This window comes from Halictus rubicundus, unplaced genomic scaffold (assembly GCF_050948215.1).
Source record: "Halictus rubicundus isolate RS-2024b unplaced genomic scaffold, iyHalRubi1_principal scaffold0146, whole genome shotgun sequence".
NCBI lineage: Eukaryota > Metazoa > Arthropoda > Insecta > Hymenoptera > Halictidae > Halictus > Halictus rubicundus.
The window spans coordinates 34,840-47,537 of NW_027488687.1; the positions used below are offsets into that span (position 1 = coordinate 34,840).

Consider the following 12,698-nt stretch of genomic DNA (forward strand, 5'->3'; position numbering starts at 1 on the left):
GGATAGAGGATAGGATAGGATAGAGGATAGGATAGGATAGAGGATAGGATAGGATAGAGGATAGGATAGGATAGAGGATAGGAGAGGATAGAGGATAGGATAGGATAAAGGATAGGATAGGATAGAGGATAGGATATAGGATATAGGATAGAGGATAGGATAGGATAGAGGATAGGATAGGATAGAGGATAGGATAGGATAGAGGATAGGATAGGATAGAGGATAGGATAGGATAGAGGATAGGATAGGATACAGGATAGGATAGGGTAGAGGATAGGATAGAGAATAGGATAGGATGGAGGATAGGATAGGATAGAGGATAGGATAGGATAGGGGATAGGATAGGATAGAGGATAGGATAGGATACAGGATAGGATAGGGTAGAGGATAGGATAGAGAATAGGATAGGATGGAGGATAGGATAGGATAGAGGATAGAATCGGATAGAGGATAGGATACGATAGAGGATAGGATAGAGGATTGGATAGGATAGAGGATATTATAGGATAGAGGATAGGATAGGATACAGGGTAGGATAGGATAGAGGATAGGAGAGGATTCAGGATTGGAAAGGATTGAGGATAGGATAGGATAGAGGATAGGATAGAGGATAGGATAGAAGATTGGATAGTATAGAGGATAGGATAGGATAGAGGATAGGATAGGATAGAGGATCGGATAGGATAGAGGATAGGATACGATAGATGATAGTATAGGATGGAGGATAGGATAGGATAGAGGATAGGATAGGATAGAGGATAGGATAGGATAGAGGATAGGATAGGATAGAGGATAGGATAGGATAGAGGATAGGATAGGATAGAGGATAGGATAGGATAGAGGATAGGATAGGATAGAGGATAGGATAGGATAGAGGATAGGATAGGATAGAGGATAGGATATAGGATAGGATAGGATAGAGGATAGGATAGAGGACAGGATAGGATAGAGGATAGGATAGGATAGAGGATAGGTTAGAATAGAGGATAGGATAGAGGATAGGATAGGATAGAGGATAGGATAGGATAGAGGATAGGAGAGGATCCAGGATAGGATAGAGAATATTATAGGATAGAGGATAGGATAGGATAGAGGAAACGATATTATAGAGGATAGGATAGGATAGAGGATAGGATAGGATAGAGGATAGGATAGGATAGAGGATAGGATCGGATAGAGGATAGGATACGATAGAGGATAGTATAGGATAGAGGATAGGATAGGATAGAGAATAGTATAAGATAAATGATATTATAGGATACAGGATAGGATAGGGTAGAGGATAGGATAGAGAATAGGATAGGATGGAGCATAGGATAGGATAGAGGATAGAATCGGATTGAGGATAGGATACGATAGAGGATAGGATAGAGGATAGGATAGGATAGAGGATAGGATAGGATAGAGGATAGGATAGGATAGAGGATAGGATAGGATAGAGGATAGGATAGGATAGAGGATAGGATAGGATAGAGGATAGGATAGGATAGAGGATAGGATAGGATAGAGGATAGGATAGGATACAGGATAGGATAGGGTAGAGGATAGGATAGAGAATAGGATAGGATGGAGGATAGGATAGGATAGAGGATAGAATCGGATAGAGGATAGGATACGATAGAGGATAGGATAGAGGATTGGATAGGATAGAGGATATTATAGGATAGAGGATAGGATAGGATACAGGATAGGATAGGATAGAGGATAGGAGAGGATTCAGGATTGGATAGGATTGAGGATAGGATAGGATAGAGGATAGGATAGAGGATAGGATAGAAGATTGGATAGTATAGAGGATAGGATAGGATAGAGGATAGGATAGGATAGAGGATCGGATAGGATAGAGGATAGGATACGATAGATGATAGTATAGGATGGAGGATAGGATAGGATAGAGGATAGGATAGGATAGAGGATAGGATAGGATAGAGGATAGGATAGGATAGAGGATAGGATAGGATAGAGGATAGGATAGGATAGAGGATAGGATAGGATAGAGGATAGGATAGGATAGAGGATAGGATAGGATAGAGGATAGGATAGGATAGAGGATAGGATAGGATAGAGGATAGGATAGGATACAGGATAGGATAGGGTAGAGGATAGGATAGAGAATAGGATAGGATGGAGGATAGGATAGGATAGAGGATAGAATCGGATAGAGGATAGGATACGATAGAGGATAGGATAGAGGATTGGATAGGATAGAGGATATTATAGGATAGAGGATAGGATAGGATACAGGATAGGATAGGATAGAGGATAGGAGAGGATTCAGGATTGGATAGGATTGAGGATAGGATAGGATAGAGGATAGGATAGAGGATAGGATAGAAGATTGGATAGTATAGAGGATAGGATAGGATAGAGGATAGGATAGGATAGAGGATCGGATAGGATAGAGGATAGGATACGATAGATGATAGTATAGGATGGAGGATAGGATAGGATAGAGGATAGGATAGGATAGAGGATAGGATAGGATAGAGGATAGGATAGGATAGAGGATAGGATAGGATAGAGGATAGGATAGGATAGAGGATAGGATAGGATAGAGGATAGGATAGGATAGAGGATAGGATAGGATAGAGGATAGGATATAGGATAGGATAGGATAGAGGATAGGATAGAGGACAGGATAGGATAGAGGATAGGATAGGATAGAGGATAGGTTAGAATAGAGGATAGGATAGAGGATAGGATAGGATAGAGGATAGGATAGGATAGAGGATAGGAGAGGATCCAGGATAGGATAGAGAATATTATAGGATAGAGGATAGGATAGGATAGAGGAAACGATATTATAGAGGATAGGATAGGATAGAGGATAGGATAGGATAGAGGATAGGATAGGATAGAGGATAGGATCGGATAGAGGATAGGATACGATAGAGGATAGTATAGGATAGAGGATAGGATAGGATAGAGAATAGTATAAGATAAATGATATTATAGGATACAGGATAGGATAGGGTAGAGGATAGGATAGAGAATAGGATAGGATGGAGCATAGGATAGGATAGAGGATAGAATCGGATTGAGGATAGGATAGAGGATAGGATAGGATAGAGGATAGGATAGGATAGAGGATAGGATAGGATAGAGGATAGGATAGGATAGAGGATAGGATAGGATAGAGGATAGGATAGGATAGAGGATAGGATAGGATAGAGGATAGGATAGGATAGAGGATAGGATAGGATAGAGGATAGGATAGGATAGAGGATAGGATAGGATAGAGGATAGGATAGGATAGAGGATAGGATAGGATAGAGGATAGGATAGGATAGAGGATAGGATAGGATAGAGGATAGGATAGGATAGAGGATAGGATAGGATAGAGGATAGGATAGGATAGAGGATAGGATAGGATAGAGGATAGGATAGGATAGAGGATAGGATAGGATAGAGGATAGGATAGGATAGAGGATAGGATAGGATAGAGGATAGGATAGGATAGAGGATAGGATAGGATAGAGGATAGGATAGGATAGAGGATAGGATAGGATAGAGGATAGGATAGGATAGAGGATAGGATAGGATAGAGGATAGGATAGGATAGAGGATAGGATAGGATAAAGGATAGGATATAGGATAGAGGATAGGATAGGATAGAGGATAGGATAGGATAGAGGATAGGATAGGATAGAGGATAGGATAGGATAGAGGATAGGATAGGATAAAGGATAGGATATAGGATAGAGGATAGGATAGGATAGAGGATAGGATAGGATAGAGGATAGGATAGGATAGAGGATAGGATAGGATAGAGGATAGGATAGGATAGAGGATAGGATAGGATAGAGGATAGGATAGGATAGAGGATAGGATAGGATAGAGGATAGGATAGGATAGAGGATAGGATAGGATAGAGGATAGGATAGGATAGAGGATAGGATAGGATAGAGGATAGGATAGGATAGAGGATAGGATAGGATAGAGGATAGGATAGGATAGAGGATAGGATAGGATAGAGGATAGGATAGGATAGAGGATAGGATAGGATAGAGGATAGGATAGGATAGAGGATAGGATAGGATAGAGGATAGGATAGGATAGAGGATAGGATAGGATAGAGGATAGGATAGGATAGAGGATAGGATAGGATAGGATAGAGGATAGGATAGGATAGAGGATAGGATAGGATAGAGGATAGGATAGGATAGAGGATAGGATAGGATAGAGGATAGGATAGGATAGAGGATAGGATAGGATAGAGGATAGGATAGGATAGAGGATAGGATAGGATAGAGGATAGGATAGGATAGAGGATAGGATAGGATAGAGAATAGGATAGGATTGAGGATAGGATAGGATAGTGGATAGGATAGGATAGAGCAGACGATAGAGGATAGGATAGAGAATAGGATACGATAGATGATAGTATAGGATGGAGGATAGGATAGGGTACACGATAGGATAGAGAATAGGATACGATAGAGAATAGGATAGGATAGAGGATAGGATAGGGTAGAGGATAGGATAGGATAGAGGATAGGATAGGATAGAGGATAGGATAGGATAGAGGATAGGATAGGATAGAGGATAGGATAGGATAGAGGATAGGATAGGATACAGGATAGGATAGGGTAGAAGATAGGATAGAGAATAGGATAGGATGGAGGATAGGATAGGATAGAAGATAGAATCGGATAGAGGATAGGATAGGATAGAGGATAGGATAGGATAGAGGATAGGATAGGATAGAGGATAGGATAGGATAGAGGATAGGATAGGATAGAGGATAGGATAGGATAGAGGATAGGAGAGGATAGAGGATAGGATAGGATAAAGGATAGGATAGGATAGAGGATAGGATATAGGATAGAGGATAGGCTAGGATAGAGGATAGGATAGGATAGAGGATAGGATAGGATAGAGGATAGGATAGGATAGAGGATAGGATAGGATAGAGGATAGGATAGGATAGAGGATAGGATAGGATAGAGGATAGGATAGGATAGAGGATAGGATAGGATAGAGGATAGGATAGGATAGAGGATAGGATAGGATAGAGGATAGGATAGGATAGAGGATAGGATAGGATAGAGGATAGGATAAGATAAAGGATAGGATAGGATAGAGGATAAGATAGGATAGGATATAATAGAGTATAGGATAGGGTAGAGGATAGGATAGGATAGAGGATAGGATAGGATAGAGGGTAGGGTATAATTTGGATAGGATACAGGATAGCATAGGATAGAGTATAGGATAGGATAGAGAATAGGATAGGATAGAGGATATTATAGGATAGAGGATAGGATAGGATAGAGGATACGATATGATAGAGGATAGGAAAGAGGATAGGGGATTCGATAGGATAGAGGATAGGATAGGATAGGATAGGATAGAGGATAGAGGATAGGATAGGATAGAGGATAGGATAGGATAGAGGATAGGATAGGATAGAGGATAGGATAGGATAGAGGATAGGATAGGATAGAGGATAGGATAGGATAGAGGATAGGATAGGATAGAGGATAGGATAGGATAGAGGATAGGATAGGATAGAGGATAGGATAGGATAGAGGATAGGATAGGATAGAGGATAGGAGAGGATAGAGGATAGGATAGGATAAAGGATAGGATAGGATAGAGGATAGGATATAGGATAGAGGATAGGCTAGGATAGAGGATAGGATAGGATAGAGGATAGGATAGGATAGAGGATAGGATAGGATAGAGGATAGGATAGGATAGAGGATAGGATAGGATAGAGGATAGGATAGGATAGAGGATAGGATAGGATACAGGATAGGATAGGGTAGAGGATAGGATAGAGAATAGGATAGGATGGAGGATAGGATAGGATAGAGGATAGAATCGGATAGAGGATAGGATACGATAGAGGATAGGATAGAGGATTGGATAGGATAGAGGATATTATAGGATAGAGGATAGGATAGGATACAGGATAGGATAGGATAGAGGATAGGAGAGGATTCAGGATAGGATAGGATGGAGGATAGGATAGGGTACACGATAGGATAGAGAATAGGATAGGATAGAGAATAGGATAGGATAGAGGATAGGATAGGGTAGAGGATAGGATAGGATAGAGGATAGGATAGGATAGAGGATAGGATAGGATAGAGGATAGGATAGGATAGAGGATAGGATAGGATAGAGGATAGGATAGGATAGAGGATAGGATAGGATAGAGGATAGGATAGGATAGAGGATAGGATAAGATAAAGGATAGGATAGGATAGAGGATAAGATAGGATAGGATATAATAGAGTATAGGATAGGGTAGAGGATAGGATAGGATAGAGGATAGGATAGGATAGAGGGTAGGGTATAATTTCGATAGGATACAGGATAGCATAGGATAGAGTATAGGATAGGATAGAGAATAGGATAGGATAGAGGATATTATAGGATAGAGGATAGGATAGGATAGAGGATACGATATGATAGAGGATAGGAAAGAGGATAGGGGATTCGATAGGATAGAGGATAGGATAGGATAGGATAGGATAGAGGATAGAGGATAGGATAGGATAGAGGATAGGATAGGATAGAGGATAGGATAGGATAGAGGATAGGATAGGATAGAGGATAGGATAGGATAGAGGATAGGATAGGATAGAGGATAGGATAGGATAGAGGATAGGATAGGATAGAGGATAGGATAGGATAGAGGATAGGATAGGATAGAGGATAGGATAGGATAGAGGATAGGAGAGGATAGAGGATAGGATAGGATAAAGGATAGGATAGGATAGAGGATAGGATATAGGATAGAGGATAGGCTAGGATAGAGGATAGGATAGGATAGAGGATAGGATAGGATAGAGGATAGGATAGGATAGAGGATAGGATAGGATAGAGGATAGGATAGGATAGAGGATAGGATAGGATAGAGGATAGGATAGGATACAGGATAGGATAGGGTAGAGGATAGGATAGAGAATAGGATAGGATGGAGGATAGGATAGGATAGAGGATAGAATCGGATAGAGGATAGGATACGATAGAGGATAGGATAGAGGATTGGATAGGATAGAGGATATTATAGGATAGAGGATAGGATAGGATACAGGATAGGATAGGATAGAGGATAGGAGAGGATTCAGGATAGGATAGGATGGAGGATAGGATAGGGTACACGATAGGATAGAGAATAGGATAGGATAGAGAATAGGATAGGATAGAGGATAGGATAGGGTAGAGGATAGGATAGGATAGAGGATAGGATAGGATAGAGGATAGGATAGGATAGAGGATAGGATAGGATACAGGATAGGATAGGGTAGAAGATAGGATAGAGAATAGGATAGGATGGAGGATAGGATAGCATAGAGGATAGAATCGGATAGAGGATAGGATACGATAGAGGATAGGATAGAGGATTGGATAGGATAGAGGATATTATAGGATAGAGGATGGGATAGGATACAGGATAGGATAGGATAGAGGATAGGAGAGGATAGAGAATAGGATAGGATAGAGGATAGGATAGGATAAAGGATAGGATAGGATAGAGGATAGGATATAGGATAGAGGATAGGATAGGATAGAGGATAGGATAGGATAGAGGATAGGATAGGATAGAGGATAGGATAGGATAGAGGATAGGATAGGATAGAGGATAGGATAGGATAGAGGATAGGATAGGATAGAGGATAGGATAGGATACAGGATAGGATAGGGTAGAGGATAGGATAGAGAATAGGATAGGATGGAGGATAGGATAGGATAGAGGATAGAATCGGATAGAGGACAGGATACGATAGAGGATAGGATAGAGGATTGGATAGGATAGAGGATATTATAGGATAGAGGATAGGATAGGATACAGGATAGGATAGGATAGAGGATAGGAGAGGATTCAGGATAGGATAGGATTGAGGATAGGATAGGATAGAGGATAGGATAGAGGATAGGATAGAAGTTTGGATAGTATAGAGGATAGGATAGGATAGAGGATAGGATAGGATAGAGGATAGGATAGGATTGAGGATAGGATAGGATAGTGGATAGGATAGGATAGAGCAGACGATAGAGGATAGGATAGAGAATAGGATACGATAGATGATAGTATAGGATGGAGGATAGGATAGGGTACACGATAGGATAGAGAATAGGATAGGATAGAGAATAGGATAGGATAGAGGATAGTATAGGGTAGAGGATAGGATAGGATAGAGGATAGGATAGGATAGAGGATAGGATAGGATAGAGGATAGGATAGGATAGAGGATAGGATAGGATAGAGGATAGGATAGGATAGAGGATAGGATAGGATACAGGATAGGATAGGGTAGAAGATAGGATAGAGAATAGGATAGGATGGAGGATAGGATAGGATAGAGGATAGAATCGGATAGAGGATAGGATACGATAGAGGATAGGATAGAGGATTGGATAGGATAGAGGATATTATAGGATAGAGGATGGGATAGGATACAGGATAGGATAGGATAGAGGATAGGAGAGGATAGGATAGGATAGAGGATAGGAGAGGATTCAGGATAGGATAGAGAATATTATAGGATAGAGGATAGGATAGAGGATAGTATAGAGGATAGGATAGAGGATAGGAAAGAGGATAGGATAGGATAGAGGATAGGATAGGATAGGGGATAGGATAGGATAGAGGATAGGATAGGATAGAGGATAGAATAGGATAGAGGATAGGATAGGATAGAGGATAGGATAGGATAGAGGATAGGATCATATAGAGAATAGTATAAGATAGATGATATTATAGGATAGAGGATAGGATAGGATAGAGGATAGGATAGGATACGGGATAGGATAGGATAGAGGATAGGATAGGATAGAGGATAGGATAGGATAGGATAGAGGATACGATAGAAGATAGGATAGGATAGAGGATTGGATGGGATAGAGGATAGGAGAGGATTCAGGATAGGATAGAGAATATTATAGGATAGAGGATAGGATAGGATAGAGGATAGGATAGGATAGAGGATAGGATAGGATAGAGGATAGGATAGGATAGAGGATAGGATAGGGTAGAGGATAGGATAGGATAGAGGATATTATAGGATAGAGGATAGGATAGGATAGAGGATAGGATAGGATAGAGGATAGGATAGGATAGAGGATAGGATAGGATAGAGGATAGGATAGGATAGAGGATAGGATAAGATAAAGGATAGGATAGGATAGAGGATAGGATAGGGTAGAGGATAGGATAGGATAGAGGATAGGATAGGATAGAGGATAGGATAGGATAGAGGATAGGATAGGATAGAGGATAGGATAGGATACAGGATAGGATAGGGTAGAGGATAGGATAGAGAATAGGATAGGATGGAGGATAGGATAGGATAGAGGATAGAATCGGATAGAGGATAGGATACGATAGAGGATAGGATAGAGGATTGGATAGGATAGAGGATATTATAGGATAGAGGATAGGATAGGATACAGGATAGGATAGGATAGAGGATAGGAGAGGATTCAGGATAGGATAGGATTGAGGATAGGATAGGATAGAGGATAGGATAGAGGATAGGATAGAAGATTGGATAGTATAGAGGATAGGATAGGATAGAGGATAGGATAGGATAGAGGATCGGATAGGATAGAGGATAGGATAGGATAGAGGATAGGATAGAGGATAGGATAGGATAGGATAGAGGATAGGATAGGGTTGAGGATAGGATAGGATTGATGATAGGATAGGATAGTGGATAGCATAGGGGATTGGATAGGATAGAGGATAGGATAGGATAGGATAGATGATAGTATAGGATAGAGGATAGGATAGGATTGAGGATAGGATAGGATAGTGGATAGGATAGGATAGAGCAGACGATAGAGGATAGGATAGAGAATAGGATACGATAGATGATAGTATAGGATGGAGGATAGGATAGGGTACACGATAGGATAGAGAATAGGATAGGATAGAGAATAGGATAGGATAGAGGATAGGATAGGGGAGAGGATAGGATAGGCTAGAGGATAGGATAGGATAGAGGATAGGATAGGGTAGAGTATAGGATACAGAATAGGATAGGATAGAGGATAGGATACGATAGAGGATAGGATCGGATAGAGAATAGTATTGGATAGATGATATTATAGGATAGAGGATAGGATAGGGTAGAGGATAGGAACGGATAGATGATAGGATAGGAGATTGGATAGAATAGAGGAGAGGATATGATAGAGAATAGGATTGGATAGAGGATAGGAGAGGATTGAGGATAGGATAGGATAGTGGATAGGATAGGATAGAACAGATGATAGAGCATAGGATAGAGAATAGGATAGATGATAGTATAGGATAGAGGATTGGATAGGATAGAGGATAGGATCGGATAGAGGATAGGATAGGGGATTGGGTAGTATAGATGATAGGATAGGATAAAGAATAGGATAGGGTAGAGGATAGGATAGGATAGAGGATAGGATCGGATAGAGGATAGGATAGGATAGAGGATAGGTTCGTATAGAGGATAGGATAGGTGATTGGATAGGATAGAGGATAGGATAGGATTGAGGATAGGATAGGATAGTGGATAGGATAGGATAGAGCAAACGATAGAGGATAGGATAGAGAATAGGATAGGATAGATGATAGTATAGGATGGAGGATAGGATAGGGTAGAGGATAGGATAGAGAATAGGGCTTCCATGGGCTACTAGAAATTGAGGGTCATCGTACCTCTGCCTTAAACGCGACCAAGCTAACTTGTAATTTGTGGCTGACACGCCAAATGACTCTAGTATTCGCGCAGCCGGACCGGACAACGAAGAAACTAAATAGTTGAATCGATCTATGTCGTTCAATTTGTCGCAGTCGTGAACTAGTGATGTGAAAGTGTCCCGAAATCGAATCCACTGACTACAATTGCCATCGAAGGTGGGAATCTTTATTACGGGCAAACGAATCTCGGGGTACGAATCTGAAGGCGTAGGAGTAGGATTGCTAGTTGATGCACTATTACTTGCAGATTCACCGCGAGCAGCAATCAATCGCCTTTCGGCGTGAGAAAGAGTGTTAAAATACGTGTTTTCAAATTGCTCACGCTCAGCAAGATGCGTTTCCAATGCAGGAGTTCCTACGACGGATGCTTCAATTTGCGTTTGAACTCTATCAAATTTGTCGTATAGACCCTCATTTTTTCGAACGCGCTTCTCGAAAGATACTATGTCCGCGTTGACATCGGCTGACTCTACGAACTTTCTAAAAATTGTCAGCATAGCCTTAGCGGCCCCGCGTTCGGAAATTAAACCTTTGAATTGAGCTTCCATACTTGTACACTATTGCGAACTCAAGTTAAAACCAAGGAAAAACTTACGGAGAATGACAGGAGTGGATCAGCGCTAACAAACGACTTCAGCAGGATCGTCTCACGGGATGCTCGTCGGTTCCTGGCAGTCAGCTAGTTCCAGAGAGCGGCCGTGTTCCAAGTACGTCTTGGGCACGCAAACGCCTTCCTGGAAACTGCAGGCTTGATGACGGCAGCTACAGTCCCATAGTCTCCTGGTAGTCCCAAAATGCTGCAGCCCAATGAGGATTGTCCAGTCGGACAAGAAATGGCAGCAGCAAGACTCCTTGTCTTCCGTGAAGCACGAACTTATTCGAGTATCCGGCTCGAAGGACCAAATGTTGATTGCTCGTGATTATCCCGAAGGATGTTCGAGCCGTTGATGTATATTTACACGCGATGTGTCGACTAAGGATGGGAGTTTTCCTCTTGTAAGAAAGGAGACCAAGTGTAACGAAACTAAAGCAGTGGACTGTATTTACAAGATTGATTTGAGCCGTAACCGAATACAAAAATGAATAGCGTACAGGAGAGCAGCTAGAAAACGTCGTTTTCTCTAGCGTGCTTGGAAGCCAATTGATTGGGAGGATCGAGCCAAGAACCCACGTAAGGGTAGATCCTCCCTCTACTTCGGGATTTTCCTCCCTTCCCTGGATGCCGAGAGATATCCCGGATTGGCCAAGACGAGGACCAATTGGGGGGTGGACGGTTGGAAAGTGGAAGATGTGACCGAGGAACATCCTGATGGCCCCAAGGCCATCCTGATGAACCAAGGGCCATCAACCACTCACCACGGGTGAAGAGTTGCCAGAGCCTGGGAAAGACCCAGGGCGTCTGGCAATCGTCAAGTGCGAAACTAGAGAAGGGCAGGATGGGACCCCTGGCAGATTTATGGCATGGGCCTAGAAAGCTATATACAAGTGCTACGCCCTGGGAACGGACAGGAATGGGACATTAGCTAAAACGGTGACATGGCCACTCCGTACCTAATTTCTAAAAATCCCCAAAGTCACGTTCCAAGAGCGTAAAGCAGTACCCATGCCATAACCAGATGTCCCAGGCTGGCCGCTACACTATCCTCTATCCTATCCTATTCTCTAACCCATCCAATCCCCTATCCTATACTATCCTCTATCCTATTGTATCCTCTATCCTATCCTATCCTGTATAATATCGTATCCTCTTTCATATCCTATCCTCTTTATTATAATATCATCTATCCTATCGTATTCTCAATCATATCCTATCCAATCCCTTATCCTATCCTCTATTCGATCCTATCCTCTATCATATCCTATCATCTATAATATCGTATCCTCTATCCAATCCTATCCTCTATCCTATCCTATCCTCAATCCTATCCTATCCTCTATCCTATCCGATACTCTATCCTATCCTATCCTCTATAATATCGTATCCTCTATCCTAGCCTGTCCTCTA

General features: G+C 41.5%; 1 protein-coding gene across 1 annotated transcript; it reads right to left on the minus strand.

The window, feature by feature from the left end:
* Positions 1-10,651: 10,651 nt before the first annotated feature.
* On the minus strand, positions 10,652-11,241 carry LOC143363839 (uncharacterized; the record flags this gene model as incomplete). Its single annotated transcript, XM_076804370.1, has 1 exon — positions 10,652-11,241. A coding segment is annotated over exon 1 (590 nt), but the record flags the coding sequence as incomplete, so codon positions are not given.
* Positions 11,242-12,698: the final 1,457 nt, after the last annotated feature.